This window comes from Balaenoptera acutorostrata, chromosome 2 (assembly GCF_949987535.1).
Source record: "Balaenoptera acutorostrata chromosome 2, mBalAcu1.1, whole genome shotgun sequence".
Classification (NCBI taxonomy): Eukaryota; Metazoa; Chordata; class Mammalia; order Artiodactyla; family Balaenopteridae; genus Balaenoptera; species Balaenoptera acutorostrata.
This window is the reverse complement of record NC_080065.1, coordinates 180876590-180898392: the sequence shown is the minus strand read 5'-3', so window position 1 is coordinate 180898392 and position 21803 is coordinate 180876590. Positions and strand designations below refer to the sequence as shown.

The window sequence follows — 21803 nt, the reverse complement described above, 5'->3', positions numbered from 1 at the left end:
TTACCTCTTCGCCGTAATCGTCGATAACTCACTTCGTACAGCACGATCAGACCGTTGGGTTCCTTGGGCTCCTGCCACATCAAGTGAACGACGTTGTTTTCGAAGATTTCGTGGTCACGGGGCCAACAATATCATCTGCCTTGGCTGTAAGGAGCAAGTGGGTTAGAGGCAGGGACCCGATCCCCGGATCAAATCCCACCTCCACCACTTAGCAGCTGAGTGACCTTAAACTGGGTATGTAACTTTCTTGTGTTCCGTTTCCCTTATTGGAGAATGGACATATAAAGCTCGTCACATGGGATTCTCTACATATTTATGTCTGTCTGTCTATCATCGATTTGATCTATGTCACACCCTGTTGAAACGGAGCGGGGCCCTATGGTCTGTGTCCCCCATGTCCTCCGCCTGCCTTTTGGTCTGTGGAGAAAACTTTAGCCAAAGAATAAATTTAATCAGAGAAGGGAGAAAATGCAGAAACAAAGGAAAACAGTCAGAGGAGACCAAATAATAATAGTTTAGTTATGAAGCAAAGTCAAGGGACCTTTAGTTCCTTCTCAAGGGCTATAGATAATATTCTGAGCCCTATCCTGTGAGCGGTCGTATAGATACTGAAACCCTCACCAGGTGGAGACGTTGACTACACGATGACCAGACTGTACCCATGACATAAGCCGCCACAATTCCAAGAATTGGCCTCAAAGAAATGGAAACAAACCAACCCTGGAACTAAAGACTAACCATACTTAAAACAATCAAGATGACGCTGGTCAGACCACTGATGACCAATGTCAAGATGACTGTCAGAGCTGCCTGTGCTGTTTCTGCGTGGAGCCCCTCCCTCCGCCTATAAAAGCTCTTGCCCACTGACTGCCATTGGGAGGGAGTTGGCCTCCGGACAAGTGTCCGCCCTCCCCCTCACCCCCCAGTTGCCAGCATCCGAAATAAAGCAAATTTTCCTTTCCACCAACCTTGGCCTCTTTATTGGCTTTTGAGCAGCGAGCAGCGGACCCCCACTTTCAGTTACACTGTTGGTTCTGTTTCTCTGGAGAACCCCTGATACGCTATATACGTATTCCTTAATTTTACTTTATTTTTCTCATGGCTCGTGTGTACTTTCTAAAGTTTATATAATGGTTATGATGACTCATATAATTACAAAATAAGATAGGTTAACACGGATGGACCTTGAGGGCATCATGTTAAGTGAAATAAGCCAGACAGAGAAAGACGCATAGTGTATGATCTAACTTATATGCGGATGATAAAAAAGCTGGACTCATAGAAACAGAGAGTAGAATGGTGGTTCCCAGGGGGGCGGGGGGGGTGAGGGAAATGGGGGGATGGTGGTCAAAGGGTACAAACTCCCAGTGATAAGCTGAATAAGTTCTGAGGATCTAACGATAGTTACTGATGCTGTATTATATACTTGAAAGCTGCTAAGAGAGTAGATCTTAAATGTTCTCACCACAAAAAAGAAATGGCAATTAGGTGCCCTGATGGAGATGTTAGCTCACGCTACTGCGGTAATGCTTTTGCAATATACAAGTGTGGCGAACCGACACATTGTACCCCTTAAATTTACACAATGTTATACATCAGTTACATCTCAATAGAGCTGGGGGAAAATGAAAAATGGTTAAGGCAAATGAGTTAAAGTCACATATATGCCGCCTAGAGGGTGGAAGGCTTTTCCTTGGTCCGCCTGGGTCTCCTGGCCCCACGACGTGCGCTGACCCACCTTCGGGCATGGTCCTGGCACTGACATATGCAGCAACGCTGCACCTCTCGGGGGAGTCTTGGTTGCAAGCCTGCAGCTCAATGCGATAGCCAGTAAAGTGCCGCAGGCCAGAGATGACCAGAGACTCCTTGTTCACCACTTTCTCGAATGGTCTGTGCTCCTCTGAGCTCGTAGGTGCGCTGGTTGAGGACGTATTGGGGAATCCCGGAATGGTGGGCACGGCTGCTGTCACATTCCCCACATCACCAAGGGCCCTGCGTTTCCTCGACGGCCTGTCAACGACAGTAGGACACACACGGTCAGGCAATCACCATCTTTGAAAAAATGCTGCCGGAGAGTAAAAGGCTTAAAACCAAAGACTACAGGTGCAGTGAGATTCCAGGGGGAGTGTGGATTACAGTGTTAATTTCCAGGAATTACAACCCAGAGCAGTTTTCAAGATGCCCTCATAGGCATCATGTCAGGCAGGTGCACCCCAAGAGGGGAGTGGGGAGGGGGGAGGGCTCCAGGACCATCCATAGGAGACACACCAATATTCCCCTCAACATGCTTGATTTCAGATTATCATTTTGCAGGTTAATAGCCCAGCCAGGGTCAGTGTTAAAAATAAGATGCCAAAAGCGTGTAAGAGTCTAGCTTTTCAGGAAGCCCTGCCAAATGGTCCAAGCTATTTGACAACATCACCAGTTTAATCAGGAGAAATGCTTCTTCTGATCCTATGACCCTTTAGGACGCCTGCATAATCTAAGTGATTATACTTCAATTTTTGGTAAAAGAATCTTATCACTCAGGTTGCTAACGGTAACTCAAAAAATGTCTATGCGATTGGCACATTTTCCCCCTTAAAAAGATATATGAAGAAAAATGTTAATAGCCTAAAAAATATATAAATCCAAAAAAAAGGTATAAAGAAAATTTGAATTTACTCATTATTCTGCTGCCCGCTGTGTCCTTTGGGCAATTATTTTTCTTATGTATGGGTATGATGGGGATCAAGCTAGTTTTATAATCCACTTTGCTCACTTGTATTAGAAGCATTCTCAAATATTTTCCTGAAAACATAATGTTTGAAGTAGGACAGAATTTACATTTTTTCTTTTTCAATGTAAAGGTTTTCCCTCCTTGTTATGAAAGTACCATGTGTTCATTGCAGAAAACCTGGAAAACTGTAGAATATTCCATTTAATACGTGAGCCATAATTTACTTAGTCATCCTCTTATTTTTTAATGTAAGTGTATTCTTAATTTTTTGTTATTGTAAATATTAATTTGATCATCATCTGATTGTCTTATTAGTTCCTAGAAATAGATTCTGAGAAGAGCAATCACTAGGTTATGCCTCTTTACACGTATGGCTAAACCTCTATCCTCCAGACCCTTTGTATTGACTGTGGTCTCACCAGTAACGCATGAAACTACACATCAGGATAATCTCAGCAACGTTGAGGGTTAAAAGGAGTTTTTGTTTTGTTTTGATTTTTCTTTTTCAGATTTTCAACCGGAGGAAAGAAATTTTTTAAGCATTACTCTACTGCTTTATTTGCACCTCTGTGTACTGCTGAGTGTAAAGTCTTTTGTCCTTCATTGATTCTTTTGTGTTTCACTAAGGACTTGTCCACCCTTTGTCCATCCTTTCTATGAAGTTCTAGGGCCTTCCTCATTCCTATTCCTGAGCTGTTCATTCACAAAGGACATTAATCCTTTATCGATTCACCCTGGTTTGCTGTGTGCCAGTGAGTTTTCTTGAAATGATTTGAAACAATCTTTCACATTTATCTATGTAAGTTTATATCTCAGCAATTTAAATATTTTTTTTTCCTTTACAGGTAATTTTAGATGGGATTACTAAGGTTTTAGGGCAATCATGAAAGGGACCTTTCCCCTGATTTATGTTTTAATTGTTGCTAGTATATCTACTGCATTTTTGTTTCTTTCTATTGTACCTACTTTCCCAAACTCTCATTCTAAGAGTTTCAGGGCTGATTTTCTTAGGTTTTCAAGGAACATACTTGAAAAAGGGTCAGCAAACTTTTCCCATACGTGCTAGAGAGTAAATATTTAGGGTTTTGCGGGACATGTGATTTTTGTCACAACTATTCAACTTCCAATGGCTTTCAAGCCATGGCAGCTTGAAAACAGCCACTGACACAATGTAAACAAATGGGCGTAGCTACATTCCGATAAAACTCATTGACAAAAACAGGTAGTCTGGGGCTTCCCTGGTGGCGCAGTGGTTGAGAGTCTGCCTGCCAATGCAGGGGACACGGGTTCGAGCCCTGGTCTGGGAAGATCCCACGTGCCGCGGAGCAACTGGGCCCGTGAGCCACAACTACTGAGCCTGCGCGTCTGGAGCCTGTGCTCCGCAACAAGAGAGGCCGCGACAGTGAGAGGCCCGTGCACCGTGATGAGGAGTGGCCCCCGCCACAACTGGAGAAAGCCCTCGCACAGAAACGAAGACCCAACACAGCCATAAATAAATAAATAAACAAATACTTAAAAAAAAAAAAGTAAAAAAAAACAACAACAACAAAAAAACAGGTAGACTGCCTACCCTTGCACTAGAATACATGAAAATATCAATGATTTTATTTCCCACAATCCATTCCTTACAATTCTAATTTCTGTATGACTGCATTGGCTAGATACCCAGAGAAATGTTCCTTAGTAATGATGAGATTGGCTTCCTTCCAAAGCTAACAGGAATAGTTTTAAGAAAGATGTTAGCTCGGCTGTTGGTTTCATCTAGGTAATATTTATCTTGTTGCAGAAGTTTTCTATTCCTAGTTTTATAAAAGGCCTCTCCCCCTCCCTTTCTCTAAATTAGTAATTTTTAATAAATGTTATTGAATGAGATTATTGTGATTTTCCTCACTGGACCTCTTAATGAATTCAATTCTATTAGCAGAATGCCTGATCTTGAACCATCCTTGCACTGTGAGATAAATGATATTGCCAGCACAGTGTTTTATTTAGGACATGTGGAGCTAAAATCCCATATTAGCTGGTCCTGGGTTTTCTTTCAACATAGCATCTTTGTCAGGTTCTGCTAAGGGGTTCTATGTTAGTTTTATCAAATGAACTGGGAAGACTTTCCATAGATTTCTATGCTCTGGAAAAGTTTCTGTATTACAGAAAATAGTTGCTCTTTGAAAGAGTGTGAAAGAACTCAACTATAAAACTCTCCAAGCCTGGGCCTTGTTTTTTTTTTTTTTGAAGAAATTAATTGACACTTTTTTTTTTAGTCTTTTCCCAAGGTTATTAGGATATCTTTCTGCTTCTTCTTGAATTAGCTTGGACAAGTTAAAATTTCTCACCTCTCTGAAAGTTTCAAATCTAATAGCTCATGATTATCCATAGACTTCAACATAGTAAAATCTTTGTCAGACTTCAGTTTTACGTCACCTTCTTCTAGTTATTTGTGGGTATCTCCCTTTGATTACATTTACCACAAGTTAAGCTATATTGATTTTCCCCTCCCTTCCTAATACATTATATCTTACATTTTAAAGCTTTTTCTTAATTTACCATTTAAGTCTACTAATTTGCAACAAAGTCCAGCTTTGGCAATATTCTACAAGTGAAGGTATGTGATGTTCACGTCTCCGTTATTTTCCAAATGGTTTTTTTTTTTTTTTTTAAATAATGTGAGTTGTTTGTTTGGGTTTTTTTTTAATTTTTATTTATTTATTTATTTTTGGCTGTGTTGGGTCTTCGTCTCTGCGTGAGGGCCTTCTCCAGCCACGGCAAGTGCGGGCCACTCTTCATCGCGGTGCGCGGGCCTCTCACTGTTGCGGCCTCTCTTGTTGCGGAGCACAGGCTCCAGACGCGCAGGCTCAGTAGGTGTGGCTCACGGGCCTAGTTGCTCCGCGGCACGTGGGATCCTCCCAGACCAGGGCTCGAACCCGTGTCCCCTGCATCGGCAGGCAGACTCTCAACCACTGCGCCACCAAGGAAGCCCCTCCAAATGGTTTTTAATGAAAGTTTCCATTTCGACTTTCACCCAACAGAAGTCTAAGTGATCCACTTTTAATCACCAGGAAGTAGAGTTTTCTGTTCAATCTTTTGAAGTTTACCTTTAGTTTTTTTCGCGCTGTAGTCAGAAATCAAACCCTACTTCGGGAGTACTCACTAAGATTTTCTTTGTGGTCTTTTTGTGTGAAAAGACCAATGACATTCTTGAATGGAAACCAAAGCTATTAAACCAAAGATGCACGTATATTAGCAAGGTTCAGAACATTTCTGTACAAGCACAGATGGGCCTTCCAAATATGACAGAGATACTGGTGCCTCATGAATAACCACTGAGAAGTTGATATCTGAACAAAGGGAAACATAAATGGTCTCAAACAGGGTAAATATGCATACACCCGAAGGATTATACCCAAAAAGACAACGTGGTCATGAAAGACACCCCCATGACAAAGCATCAACTGACTTCTCTCTCTCCCTACATACACAGCACTTTATTATCCCACAGTCTCACATTAGACCAGTGGTTCTCAACTAGGAGTGACTCTGCTCATGGTCCTACCACCAAGGGGACATTTGGCCTGTCTGGAGACAGTTTTGGTTGTCACTATTTGGGGTATGGTGTGACACTGGCTTCAAAGCGGTAGAGACCAAGGATACTGCTCATTCTACAATACACAGGGCAGTCCCCACAGCTGAGAATGATCTGGCCCCAAATGGCAAAAGGTCTGACATTGATAAACTCTCGTCTGGATCAAGGCCTCAAATTTCTAGACCTTTCTTTACTACAGATTATATTCCTAATGACCACTAGAGGGCAGATCGGGGCCGCACACGGCCTAAAAATAAATAAATAAACCCTCTGCTGGAAGAATAAAGTCCCTCCGCATGGCCCCTACCCTGCCTTTCCAGTCTCTCCTGTTCTTCCCAAGAGTCCAGGATTCTTTCCACCGACTTGCCTTTCCCCAAGTTCTCTCTGCCTGTACTCTCCTCCAGGACACGCCCCCTGCTTAATTCTTTTTTTTTTTCTTTTCTTTCTTTTTTCTTTTTTTTTTTTAATATTGAAGCATAGTTGATTCTTTAAGACACACGTCAAAGGCGAGCATCCTTGACTATCCTCAGTGGAATTGAGGGATTCAGCACACCTGTGCTCACTCACACCTGTCATCCCGCACTTGTCACCCCCAATAAAAATGTTCTGCTCCCAGATCAGCCTTCCCCACTACCTGCCGCTAAGTGGTTTCGACTCTGGGTGCTGGGCACAGTTCTGCACACGCGGTAGGCTAGCTAAATAAATGTGTAGTTAGTAAATGCATGGAGGAAAAAATGGGCGGCACCTAGGAGGTGCCCAGAAAGTACGCCCTCAATTCTATGTTTTAGTAAGAGTGTGTTAGTTAGGATTCCCCGCCCCCCACATTCACGCCCAGATCCCATTTCAGGGTGAAGGCACTTAACGTGTGAATTTGTGAAGCGCCTGGTCGCGGCAGAGCAGCGCGATGCATGCATCGAACCACAGAAGGCCCCTGGGGTCTCAAAGGGGCACAACATGCTTCCTGACCCGCTGGCCCACTGGCCCCGCGCTGTGCAGCCACCGCGGGCCACGCCTACGTCCCACAGGTGAGTCGTACCTAGTGTCCTCGGCAACAGGGCCTGAAGAGGATTTTCTGTGAAAACAAAACCAGCCGCTTTGAGGACAGCCCTGGACCATGGACCACTTGTTCCCATCACTTGAACCACACCTTCCCCAGCAGATGCGGAGAACACAGCCAGGGGCTGGGGGGGCAGGGGGGAAAGCAGAGAAAACAGCCCCCAGAGACCTGGTCACCTGGGGTTCCCATGGGATGTCCAACTTAACACCACTTTTAAACCTCACAACTGACTCAGCCATTATCCTAAAGTCTGGCAGCGTTTTAACAGGTAAAACAGTAACTTTCTCCAGGCCTGGGCTGTGCTATTTAGTGCTCTTTTGGACTCGGGGTCAGATAAGAATGCAAGAAAGAGAAAAGAAGAAATGTTATATATTGATGGTTCTGGGGAAACCTCTACCAGGAGCATTGCTGGGCCTTTGAAGAGATGCATTTTAGAATCTTGTTTTATCCTGATGTAAATTTGGAGGGGGGGGGTGTCGATATACTTTGGAAATGGCCAATTGTATTGGACATTTCTGAGTAGCCTTCTGGTGAAGTCCGTGGCGGGAGGGGGAGGTCAAGAGTGGAGAGGAAGGGGCAGCTGAAAGCCCTCAGCACGCATTTGATTAAAAACCTGGGTAGAGTCATTCATAAGCAAAAAACAAACAAACAAACAAAACCACAGGCTTTGGACCCCTAAAAAGGAGATGGCAAGGGCTTCAGTGGGTTACTGTACAAATTCATGAACTCATAAGATGCAGTGCTACTGCCATCTAGTGGCCGGAGGCCAGAGATGCTGCTCAACATCTTACAACACACAGATGGTCCCACCCCAGAGAATGATCTGGCTCCAAATGTCAATAGCGCCAAGGTTGAGAATCCCCATATAACTCGTATAATCTCACAATCCTAAAAAACAGGAACTACTTTTCTCTCCACTCTTCAGATGAATAAACTGAGGCACCGAAAGAGGTAAAATAACCTGTGACCCACAGAAATTTGCATTCTACCTAAGCAGCTCTGCTTGCAGGAAAGGTAAAGAAGTATGAAAAAACAGAATCATTTTTAAGGCAAACCCTCTCTGTAGATCAGATGGATATCAGCAAGCAAGCCCCTTCACTCACTAAAGGAAAAATATTTAAATAGGAGAAGCTCCGGAGTTTTTTAAGAGGTCATGGAAAGTTCTGGAAGGATAAGAAGGTTACACAGATTTTAAAAAGAGAATGCACTGAGCTTGAGACTCAGCCACAAATCAAGCATGGGGCCGGGCAGGCACTTCTCGGTCATCTAATCTAATAATTGAATCTATCGATTATTGATTATTATCTATAATCATCTATTAGATAATAATCAATTGTTGGTAATCTAATGGAGATCGTTTCAGAACTCAGAATGAGACCAGAAGCTGGGGTAAAGAGTTCACGAGACATCAGAAAGCAATGTCTTGAGGGACTTCCCTGGTGGTCCAGTGGTAAAGAATCCGCTTTACAATGCAGGGGACACGGGTTCGATCCCTAGTCAGGGAACTAAGATCCCACATGCCGTGGCACAACTAAGCCCGTGCACCACCACTACTGAGCTCATGCGCCTCAACTAGAGAGCCCTTTTGCCACAAACTACAGAGCCCACGTGCTCTGGAACCCGTGCACCGTAACTGCAGAGCCCACACGCCCTGGAGCCTGCACGCTACAACTACAGAGAAGCCCACATGCCTCAACAAAGATCCCATGTGCCGCAACTAAGACCCAACGCAGCCAGAAATGAAAGAAAGAAAGCAAAGGTTGAGTTTTTTTAAAACAACCCCCCCCCCACCTTTTTTGGCGATTATTCACTCTTCCTGTTACGGTACTTGTTGAAATTGCAAGATCTCTCCCTCCCTCCAGGGAAGTGGCTCAGCGTGGACTCCGCCCACCCTCTGCGTCTGCACTTCATCTTGTTCCCTAAATAAGGACCCCAGACCCCAAGCCAATGACAAGTGCTGACCTGGGGATGAAAACCACGTTGTGCAGGTAATCTTCGAACGTTTTCCGGAATGAGGACTCCTCCAGCTCCTTGAGGATCTGAGAGTCGGTCTTCGGGCAGGAACAGCATTCACCGGCAGAGTCTTCGTACTCACTCTGATTGTGCTTCTGGGACCCCTCAGACTCGAACGGTGGAGACCAGGTCCGGGAGGGCAGCTTCAACCCTGGAGAAAGCCAGAGCAGGGCTCAAGTTCCACACCCCCTACACACATACACACACGCAGAGCAAAGGGGGCCTTCTCAGAGTGGTCGGGCACAGGGGACAGAGCTCGGGGACAGGGTCTTGGTTCAAGTTCTCCTGGGAAAAATAAGATCTCTCACTGGAGGGTCCTGACAACTGAGAAAGCGCCTGTGGATGTGCAGCAGGAAACTGTCAGACACCACAACTCCATAGGGCTGGATGCTGAAGGTGACCAGGCATGTCCCTGCCCTCACAGAACCTACATTCCAGTGGACGAGGTACGTGGGGGTGGGAGGAATACACAATAAACTAATAAATACATATGCCATGGGTCCGATGGTGGGGTGAAAGGACAGAGGGTGTCGGGGGGGGGGATGTCTCAGAGAAAGTGACCACTAAGCAGTCCCCAAGGAAGTAAAAGAATGAGCCATGCACATATCTTGGTGTAAAGCAATTCAGACAGCAAAGAGCGAGTGCAAAGGCCCTGAGGTAGGAATTTCCTTGGCATGTCAGAAGACGCCAAGGACCCAGTGTAGCTGGAAGGGGATAAGGGAGAGAATGATGGGAGGTGGCATTAGAAAAGGACTGGGGACCAAGTCACAGTTGAATGAATGAATCATCAATCAACCAGGTAACTACAAAGGGATAAGAGGGCAGAGCAGAACTCCAGTGGAATTCTAAGGGGTCAGACTTACAGACCCACTGTTTATACTGAGCAACCAAACTTTGCAGCACAAATGAAAGAATCTACAATTCGTTCAGGAAAACGGAAGTCAGAGCAGAGCAGTGGTTCTCACCGGGGCAGGGGTGATTCAGCGCTGCACCCCACCCCCCTCTGCAGGACAACGGGCATGGTCTGGTGACATTTTGGTGTTCGCCAGGGATGCCGCTCAACATCTTACCTGACACAAGACAGCCCCCACCTCAAAGAATTATCTGGCCCCAAATATCAACAGTGATGGATGAAAGACATGAAAGGAAATTGGGGGAAGAACTTTTTCCAAGAAGCACAGAAAAGAGAATTTTTTAAAAAGGAAAAAAAAGAACAACTTCTCAAGGTCATGGTCTTAAAAATACCACACTGTTTTTTCAAGTACCACAGCTGGTGTGTCTTGACCCCTAAGGTCCAGTCCTGGGGATGCCTGCTGCCTGTCTCTTCTGGTACAGCCTGGAGGATGCAGGCTACTCCTTAAGGGTAAAAAGCATGCCCCTGATGCTGGGTGCCTACTCGTGTCTATTGAGCAAGGGAAATTCCATCTCTTCCTCTCCCTTTCAGTGGCTCTGCTAGACAATGAGTTCAAAGTATCTTCCTGTGACTGGTGAGTACCCACTCGGAAGCTTTGCAAAATCCTTAAAAAATACTTCTTCTTAACGTTTATTAATAGACATGGAATAACCTGTGTGGGTTAGCTTTTAGAGGGGCTATTGATGGCATTATGGATAAAAAAAAAAAAAAACAAAACACTTCAGATTTCCTTAGTAAAAGGGGGGGGGGGGGTGGGTCCTGATTTTTTTCTGGTGAGGAAGGGACTTTTGATCAGGCATGGACATAGCTCCTGTCACCTGTCACCCCTTCTGCATGACACTTGGTGCCCCATGGATTTTCTGTGACTATAAAGTATAGTGAGGTATCTAGGACAGTCAAATGCATAGAGACAAAGTAGAAAGGTGGGCACCAGGGGATGGGGAAGGGGGTGGGGAGTCAGTGTTTAATGGGGACAGAGTTTGCAGTTTGGGAAAATGAGAAAGTTCTGGAGATGGATGCTGGGGATGGTTGCACAACAGTGTGAATGTATTTAATGCCGCTGAACTGTACACTTAAAAGTGGTTCATATGGTAAATTTTATGCTATATATATTTCATAATAAAAAGCCGATAAGACTGTACTGTATAAATGAAATAAACAATTCAATATCAGAGGAGAAGCTAAAAGTTCTCACCGAAAAAATAGATAAATATGTCAGGTGATAGATGTATTAATTAACTAGATGGGAAGGATCCTTTCAAAATGTGTATGTATATAAAATCATCACAATTTACACTTTAAATATCTTACCGTTTACTTATCAAGTACACCTCAATAAAGCTGGGGGGAAAAAAACCACTTGTGATACTAAAGGAAGCTACTACTGGGCACGGTTAGTAAATTATTGATCTTGTGTGTGTTAGAAAGCTTATTAATTTGTGTGTGTATTTGGGTTTTTTAATTGTGGCAAAATATACATGACAAAAAAATTACCATCCTAATCATTTTTAAGTGTACGAGTCAGTGGCATTAAGTACATTCACATTATTATGCAACCATCCCCACCATCCCTTTCCAGAACTTTCTCCTCTTCCCCAACTGCAACTCTGTCCCCATTAAATACTCACTCCCCAGCCCCTCCCCCAGCCCCTGGCACCCACCATCCGGCTTCCTGTCTCTGTGGATTTGACTCCTCTAGGGACCTCCTAAGAGTTGAATCATACGATATCCATCCTTAGTAAGTTTATTTTTTAATTACATACACTTTGGCATCATTACAAATAAAACCATGTCAAATTGTCATATGGTGATGATAGACTCAGCCTTCCAGAATAAAAGTTGTTGCTCTAAAAAAGAAAGACAGAAAGAAAGAAAAAGAAAAAGAAGAAGAAAACATTGCCTATCCTGATGCTGCTGGCAGTTTCGGTTACTCAAATGCAGGGCCAACAGGTCACAGCTGAGCCAATGACTTCGCTTGCTCTCAAGTTATATAAAGCATCCAAGGAGATAAATCACGTTTGCAACTCTCTGCTCAGGCGGGGGATGAGGTCACAGGCATACATATAGCACATGATCTTAGAGCTGGGACAGCTCCCAGAGATTGTCTGGCCTCCTGCCCCTTTTCCCCAAAAGGAGGCAGCCAGTGACAAGCTCAGTGACTTGCCCAAAGCCCTACAGCAGGTCAGAGAAGACCTCCGGCTCCCGACCTCAGCCATATCTCATCAGCAGCCCCAAGGTATGAGGATACCAGTAACTCAAAACATCTAAAGAAAAATAAATACAGACCAACCAATCAACAACAACAAGACAACTAAAGGATAAATCAGGAGCTTGGGATGAACATACACACACTATTGTATATAAGATAGATAAACAACAAGGATCCACTGTATAGCACAGGGAACTGTACTCAGTATCCTGTGATAACCTATATGAGAAAAGAATCTGAAAAAGAATGAATCTAGGTATATGTATAACTTAATCCCTTTGCTGTACACCTGAAACTAACACAACATTGTAAATCAACTATACTCCAATAAAATTTTTTAAAAATAAAAATAGAAAAACAAAAGAGTCTAGGGATGGGGGGGGTGGAAATACTTTATATAGACTCAAACAAAACAAAACAACTAAAGAAAAAAAAAGACTTCTGTTTCTCCAGCTTGATGGGCTTTCTTAAAATCCACTTTTAAAATAATCTTAAACTAACTTATACACACTAGTTTGAGGCTTCAAATATTTTTCCCTTTTCCTGTAGATGGATGGAAGCCCATTAAGTAAATGAGATTAGAGACTGGAAAAAAATGTGTCATTACTATAAATTTTGAATGGAAAGCCCAGGAGGGAAGAGATGATCACTCTTTGCTTTCTCTGATCCTTACAACTTAAGGGTCTAAAATTAGGGGCGAAAATTCTTCCCTGACTTTGCCAATCACCGCTCCACACATCGGCTGTGTTTCTAGCTTCGGAGGGAAGTCTTGCGTGGGTTAACACGACTACACCTCTACCAGGGGAGGTGGATGAGGAAGGGGAGGAGGAGAAAATTCCAGAGGGAAATGATGCCAAGACAATGGGGAGTGTCTGTTTTCGACAGGAGTCTTCAGAACCTGTCCTCACGCTGTGATGTTTAGCAATGCGAACAGGCAGGCAGACCTCGTCCTCTTATTGTGTTTTTCTTACAAATCGAAAGTTTGTGGCAACCCTGCGTTGAACAAGTCTATTAGTGCCATTTTCCCAACAGCGTTTGCTCACTTCGTATGTCTGTGTCACGCTTTGGTAATTCTCACAATATTTCAAACTTCTTCATTTTTATTATATTTGTTACGGTGATCTGTGATCAGTGATCTTGGATGTTACTATTGTATCTGGGCATTTTTTTTAGCAATAAAGTATTCTTTAATTAAGGTATGTGCATTGTTTGAGTTTTTTTTTTTTTTAGTCTAGATTTCTTCTTCGTTAAATTTTTATTGAAATAGAGTTGATTTACAATGTTGTGTTAGTTTCAGGTGTACAGCAAAGTGATTCAGTATTTTCTTTTCAGATTCTTTACCATTATAGGTTATTACAAGATACTGAGTATAGTTCCCTGTGCTATACAGTAGGTCCTTGTTGGTTACGTCACCTATTTTATATACAGTAGCATGTATATTTTTAATCATTTTTTAATTGGAGTATAATTGCTTTACAATGTTGTGTTAGCTTCTGCTGTACAACGAAGTGAATCAGCTATATGTATATCTATATCCCCTCCCTCTTGGACCTCCCTCCCACCCTCCCCGCCATCCCACCCACCTAAGTCATCACAGAGCATGGAACTGAGCTTCCTATGTTTCACAGCATGTTCCTGCTAGCTATCTATTTTACGCATGGTAGTGTATATATGTCAATCTTAATCTCCCAATTCGTCCCACCCTCCGCTTCCCCTCTGTGTCCGCATGTCTGTTCTCTACGTCTACATCTCTATTCCTGCCCTGAAAATAGGTTCATCTGTACCATTTTTCTAGATTCCACATATAGGCCAGAAAGAGAAATACAGTAATATGTATATTTTAAGTATATTTTTTCTTAAACATAATGCTATTGCACACTTAATAGACTACAGTATAGTGTGGACATAACTTTTATAGGCACTGGAAACCAAAAAATTCACGTGACTCAATTTATTGCAATATTCGCCTCCTTGCAGGAGTCTGGAACCCAACCCGCAGTATCTCTGAGGTCTGCCTGTATGTGTGTTTTCGTCGGAGATAAAATGGAGTTTGTGTACCCATATGCACATGTTGGGAAGTGGAAGGGGAGAGATGCTTCCCCAAAAGAAGAACAAAGTGGATCAGATGTTATACACACTACTATGTATAAAATAGATAACAAGAACCTACTGTATAGCACAGGGAACTCTACTCAACATTTTGTAATAACCTATAAGGGAAAAGAACCTGAAAAAGAATATATATGTATAACGGAATCACTGTGTTATACACCTGAAACTAACACAACAGTTTAAATCAACTATACTTCAATTTAAAAAAATAACGTAAAAAAAAACCTTGGAAAAGAAACCGGCCCCTCCCCCGCCTCTACCTGCACTCACCTTTGAGGCAATAATCTAATTCATACAGTTCACCGTCTTCCTCCTGTCTCTCCCAGAATACCAAGTAGTGTGTGATGTTGCCATTGGGGTCAGAGGGAGGCTTCCACTTCAGAATAATCTGGGACGAAGAATTAGACACCGAGATGGGATCCAGGGGGACAGAAGGATCTGCCAAGGAGAAAGGAGACAGGTTCACTGTGAGGAGGAGGAGGAGGGTGCAAGCCTCAAGCCAAGGCATGAGGGGGAAAACCCAAGTTCGAGAAATCATGAAGATGTTCTCTGCAGTGTTATTTAACATCAGAGAAAACTGGCACTACGTGGAATGCTTGCCCAGTGAGAGCATGGGTTACAAAATTACAATCCATGGGTACCAGAGACTATGTAGATTTCATGTTCCACCAGTTTTGCAACAAACATTTACGGCAGCGGTCCCCAACCTTTTTGGCACCAGGGATCAGTTTTGTTGGAGACAATTTTTCCACGGATTGGAGGTGGGGGTGGTTTCAGGATGATTCAAGCACATTACATTTATTGCGCACTTTATTTCTATTATTATTACACTGTAATATATAATGAAATAATTATACAACTCACCAGAGTGCAGAATCAGTGGGAGCCCTGAGCTTGTTTTCCTCCAACTAGATGGTCCCATCTGGGGGTGATGGGAGACAGGGACACCCGACGTGTGTTGCTTATATCCAGTCTACTCTGTAAAAGGCAGCTTAAGTGTCACTTGCCACTCACTGATTGGGTATTGATAGGAGTCTGCAAGCAGTTGATTTATTATGGTCTCTGTGCAGTCAAACCTCTCTGCTAATGATAATCTGTATTGACAGGAGGTGGAGCTCAGGCGGTAATGTGAGTGAGGGGCAGTGGCTGTAAATACAGATGAAGCTTTGCTTGCTCGCCGCTCACCTCCTGCTGTGCGGCCTGGTTCCTAACAGGCGGCAGACTGGTACCAGTCTGTGGCCCAGAAGTCGAGGACCCCTAATATACAGAGCTCCAACGACGTGCCAAGCTTTCTCTGTTCTGGGCACTGAAAAGGTGCTGGGGAAAAGGAGGATCGTGGGAATAGACAAACCCACATCTTCTGGTTAACATTAGCCCCAGATTGAACCCAGTCCTGGGGCAAATTTCGGCAGTGGGATGCCATTCAATCTTATCACTGAGCTGGCAGCCCATCTAACATTCCCCCCAAAGGCGCCACCTTTGGGATCCACAAAAGCTTCCCCTCGAGAACGGAGGTGGCTGAGGGAGTCGGTGAAGGGTGGGAGTGGGGGGTCTCAAGGCAGAGGACACAGTGTGTACAAAAGCCTGGAAGCTGGAAGTTTCCAGAAACTATAAGTCCTGCTGGAGGTATTGCTGCAGGATACAGGATGAGAGGGCGGTAGTCAATAAAGCTGGGGCTGGTTCATAAAGTTTGGACTCGATCCTACGGGACGGGATTTCTCAACTACTGACTTGCGGGGGCTGGATAATTCTTTGCCGGGCGGGGGGCTGTCCTCTGCATTGTGATACGTTGAGCACCATCCCTGGTCCCCAACCCCGCCTCCCCAGTCACGCCAACCAAAAATATCTCCAGGTATCACCAAATGTCTCCTATCCCAGTGGTTGGATAGGGCTTATGCTTTATGAAAATATAACTAAATTGCTATAAAATACTCCTCAAAAAATGGAGATGGGGGAACAAAAGATCAAGATGAAAAAAAAAATTAATTACATGGGACTGAGTGAACTGATGAGGATGAGTATAATTTTTGTGACTTTCTGTTTGAATTAAAAAAAAAAAAATCCCACAAGGACTCAGAGGCAAAGAATATACAAATCAATTTTCACTGCAAAGTAAAGGAGCTGTTACAGTGGAGGATTACTGGACTGAATGTCAATATTATGACATAGTATGAGTGTGTTTCGTGTTTGGTAATTGCAATCATTGTTGCTTTTGTTGTGGTCATCCATTTACAATGCTTGGTGTCAGTCTATTTATCTCTTGTAAAAATAAAATACAGTGTGTGTGTGTGAAAAAAAATGGAGATGGGGGAAAAGGCATAGTGATGAAACAAAAATGGCAGAATATTGATCATTGTTGAAGCTGAGAGATGGTTACAAGGTGGCGGTGGGGGGAATCTTTTTTTTTTTTTTCCTACTTTTGTAAATATCTGAAAATTTTCCATAATGGGAAGAAGAAACGTATGTTCCCCTCTGATGTCTTGTTGCTACTGTCTCATCTTCTGAAATTATAAACCTCAGTGCCCGGCACTTTTAGAAGCCAATAACCATGCAAAAAAAAAAAAAAAAGGCATTTCATATGACATCACCGGGTCAGCCTGTTAAATGTAAGACATCTGATTCACGCACAAATTCATATCCACAAGAAATGCTTACTAGTGGCATCTGTCTGGACATAGATGATGTCGCTCTTGGCCCCGTATGTGCGGCGTTCATCAGAAAAGGTGACCAAGGTCTTGACAAAGATGGCGTACTGGGTCCAGGGCTTGAGACCACGCATTAGCCACCCGGGGTGGTTCTGTGACTTGGGGTCGTTGGACCTCATAGGCGGGTCAATATCCACCACGGTCCAGCTGTTGGAACCACACGCGTCCTGCCCATCAAACTCCGTCACGTTCTGATAAGGGCTTTCAAGACGAAACAGGAAAAGGTGGTTACCGTTTCTCAACTATAGCTCTGAAGACCAAAGAGATGTGGCCGGGCGAAGTTACCTCCTATAGGCTTGCACCCTGTTCACCAACAATCTTCTGCCACAAGGAACAAAGACACAGGAATAGCCAAAGAGAAAGGGACCGCTTCCCTTATGCCTCAATTTCCCAACAATAATAATAGCAGTGACCAGGATGATGATACTATCAGAGTTATTGATAAGATCACACGAGAGGATGTGTGTCGACTTCTCCACACACAGCCTGACACGTAGTAAATTTTGAGGGATGGGGACTTCCCCGGTGGTCCAGTGGTTAAGAATCCGCCTTCCAATGCAGGGGACGTGGGTTCAATCCCTGGTTGGGGAACTAAGATCCCACATGCCGTGGGGCGACTAAGCCCACGCACTCTAGAGCTTGTGGGCCACAACTAGGGAGCCTGTGCACCGCAACTATAGAGGATCCCATGTGCCACAACTAAGACCCTATGCAGCCAAATAAATAAGTAAATAAATATTAAAAAAAAATCTTGAGGGATGGAACAGTTATTCATATTAACACAATCACCACTTCCATTGTCTTCCTTTAAAATTTCAGCACAGTCATATACTCAAAACGACTAGATGTTATTGAAAGGTGACAGAGTTTCAGTGTGAGATGATGAATAAACTGTGGAGAGGGTCACACAATGTCATGAATGTACTTAATGCCACTGAGCTGTACACTTAAACGTCATTAAGATGGTCAATTTCATGTATGTTTTACCACAATTCTTTAAATGTTGGAAAAAATACAAAATAGACAAAAAATAAACTTTAAGACACCTACTAAGTAGACTAAGTGACTTTTTGTTGAGGATGTCTGGTGAGATGTACATATAAGAAGCAAAATGGAATATTGCTATAGGAGATTGCGCAATCTGGACCTCCAAAAGAAACCTCCCTGCTTCAATTTCTGGCTTTTGACAATAGGGAATGTTACTGACGTCATACACCATCAACTGGTGAGATCTCACCAAGGAACCTATGATATTTATTCCACAAGTAAGGAGATAGAAAGGAACCTCAGAGGGGAGCCTCTGAGCACGTATGCAACAAACACACCTCTTTATCCTTCTACTTACGCCTCTTTGTAGAAGAGCATGAATCCCAGGAGGTCTCGGAAGTCGGGGGGCCAATACGGCTCCCATTTCAGCAAGATCTTGTCATAAGATGTCCGAATGTAAGAAAATTTAAGTAATTCATTTTCGCCTAGAATGGTTAAAAAAAAAACCAGTATCAGAATTAAATAATTTATTTCAACCCAAAGCAGATGATCCCATATTTCCTAGAGTATCCACGAGAAGGAAGATGGCAACCTGCTATTCCTCTGAGAGGTCTTATTTCCACATGCCTCTCCTGTGTTCAGAGTCAAGAACAGGTCACGCAAGTTGGCCCTGACCGCAAGTCAGTTACTTGGCCAGATGTGCTCAACCAAAGAACCGCGGTCGGCACCAACAGAAGGACAAGTGGCTAATCGCTACTGGAAAAAGGGACTTTCAAGAATAGCATTTGTCCTGACACAATTCTGTCTTGCATGTGGATTTTCATGCCCGACATGTCAGAACACATAACTCCAGTGCAAATGGACACATGCCAAGTGGGTTTAGGGAGCGTGCAGATCATTATACCTTGGAGTGACAATTCCTTGGAAGGACAATGCCCTGGAGAGAGTAATTCCCTCTGCCTGGATTGCAAGCCCTCCCTTAAGCTCCACCCCTTAAGTTCCAACCTTGCTCTCTCCCTCCCCTAAATTCTCACAGCTTCTGCCATAAGGAACCAACTTCGCATGAGGGCATTATGGAAGGCTTGGCACCTCAATGCTTCAAGAGAAAACCTGTCAGAGGAGGGCAGTCAGCTGACAGTCTCCAGCTGTAGCAACTGTAGACCCTGCTGTAGCATTTGAGCCAAGGCCATATGTAAGAGAGGTGACATTCATTCATTCATTCAATGTTTATGTGGCATCTTCCAGTATCAGGCACTGTGTTTAATATTTGGCAAAGAGATAACATGTACAACATTTTTCCTCAGTATTTCAGAGAGCCTATCACACATAGTTGTTTTCGCTCGTTGGGGGGAAGTGACACTCCCCCTGGGGGGGCCAGTGTGGTGGGGGTGGGGGACAGCAGCCACGTTATCTGGTCCATGGAAGGACAAGGGCATCACCACTTACAGGACGCCTGGTCCCCATTGGTCTTCAGGGCAATGTCGTTTCTCTCCTGGCGCCCCTTGGTTCCGGAAACTTCCTCCATCTTGTGAATTTCTGACAAGCAGAGTTTGGGATTATAGTGGAAGAAGAGTTTCCCCTGAGTGATGGTGAGGTTGTGTTTGCTCCAGTCCCACAGCTGCCTTAGGTTCTGGTTGTCCAAGGCATAGAAAGAGTAGTTCCTATGGAAACACACACATGCCTAATCATTCATCAGCTTGTCATCTCTGACTCCAAGATGGCAGGGTCATGGCTGGAGTTGATCTTGTTCAGTGCTCCATCCCCAGTCCTAACCACTTGCTTGACACATACTCATGACATGTTGAAATGAGGGTTAGAGGGACAGGGGAAGTTGAGGAAGTCTTCAGGGCCAGGAAGGTATGTGAGATCAGTCTTGTGGGGGAGGAGGGTAAGACTGTGATGGATTGAGATACGGGTTTTGAAAAGGGGAAAGACTGAAGACACAGAGGCACGTGAACTAGGCCCAGGGAAGAGCAAAGTAGCCTGTTTTGGCCAACAGGTGACAGGCAAGACCAAAGAGATGCCATGGGCCAAACCCTCTAGTATACTGCATGCCAGACCAAGACCAAGAACATGTGACCTTCCTTGGTAGGCAGAGGGGGACCACTGAAGGTTTTATAACAACTCAGTAACTCAATTAGACCTGTGCCTTAGAACTATGAGTGGGCCACCAGCACATGATGAATGGGAAAAGGGCAGCATCTAGTTTTTTACCAGAAGTAAAAAACACAGATATCAATGACTTTGCATAAAAAAAAAAAAAGATGTAAAAGATCTTCTTTATAATTTTTTGTATTGAGTCCATGTCAAAATAACAGCTTCAATGTAATGGGTTCAGTAAAATGCATTATTAAAATTCATTTCACCTATGTCTTTTAAAGTGTTTTAAATGTGGCTACTAGAACATTTCAAGTCTCATATGTGACTTGTATTATATTTCTGTTGGATGGCCCTGGTAGTTCTAGAACCAGCAAGAAAGTCATTGGAACAATCCAAATGAAAGGTGTGAGCTTCGGCAAAAAGATAGTTTTATGGTGAAATAATATTCCACTGTATATATATATATATATATATATATATATATATATATATATATATGTGTGTGTATATATATATGTGTGTGTGTATATATATATATATATACGTATATATATACACACACACACATACATATATACACCACATTTCCTTTATCCATGCATCCATCAGTGGACACTTAGGTTGTTTCCATGTCTTGGCAAAAAACCCTAAGTTTCTCTACAGTAACTCACAAACTTCCTAATGAGGCCACAGATACAGCAGCAGGCCCACATACCCGATTTCCAAGGTCTCCCCTCGAATCAGATGTAACTTCCGGAAGAAGGAAAGTGACACGAGGGCATATGATCGGCGGATTTTCAGATACCCTGAAATTTCTTCAATGAGTCCAAGGTTGGCCTCTAGCTCAGCTGCCAGGTTGTCTAAGGAAAGCAGAGAATGAATATCCAGTGGGTTTCTACCAAAATATTTTAACCTTTCCAGAATTCCCCAAGCTGAAGAGTTAACCTACCGGCTGAAAATGATTTTCACGAGCCCTGCTCAAAATACATCTACAAGGCAGAGTAGTTATGACAGAGATTGTCCTGCCTGCAAAGCTGAATATATTTATTATATTAAGATGCCAACCCTTGCTCCCTCCATCACCCTGCTTTGCTTGCCTTCATAGCATGAACCACTGCCCCTGGGTTTACATTATACGTTAATTTGTTTATTTGCAATATCCACCATGCACGGACTTTGCCTTGTTCACTGTGAGTATTCAATAAATGTTCTCTGAATAAATAAACAGGGAAATGCCTTTTTGCCTGTGACAGAATTTCTGGAAACATGGTCCCCAGACCTGCAAAAGAGGGCATGTTGCCTGCTTGTTAAAAATGCAAATTCCTGATGTCCCAACTCCTAGCTTTGAAAATCAGAATCTCGCGGGGAGTGGGGCCAGGACTGAGCTGTGAACTCCAGGTTTGGAAAC

General features: G+C 43.5%; 1 protein-coding gene across 1 annotated transcript in view; it reads right to left on the bottom strand.

Annotated features, from left to right (window-relative positions):
• The window catches only part of INSR (insulin receptor), a 136876-nt gene that overhangs the window by 25828 nt on the left and 89245 nt on the right, over nt 1–21803 (bottom strand). Inside the window, 11 exon segments of the mRNA XM_057540888.1 lie at nt 5–16; nt 18–115; nt 118–144; nt 1739–2010; nt 7336–7371; nt 9319–9520; nt 14874–15041; nt 17259–17509; nt 18654–18780; nt 19742–19956; nt 21111–21255. Of these exon segments, the coding sequence (XP_057396871.1) occupies nt 5–16; nt 18–115; nt 118–144; nt 1739–2010; nt 7336–7371; nt 9319–9520; nt 14874–15041; nt 17259–17509; nt 18654–18780; nt 19742–19956; nt 21111–21255 (1553 nt within the window).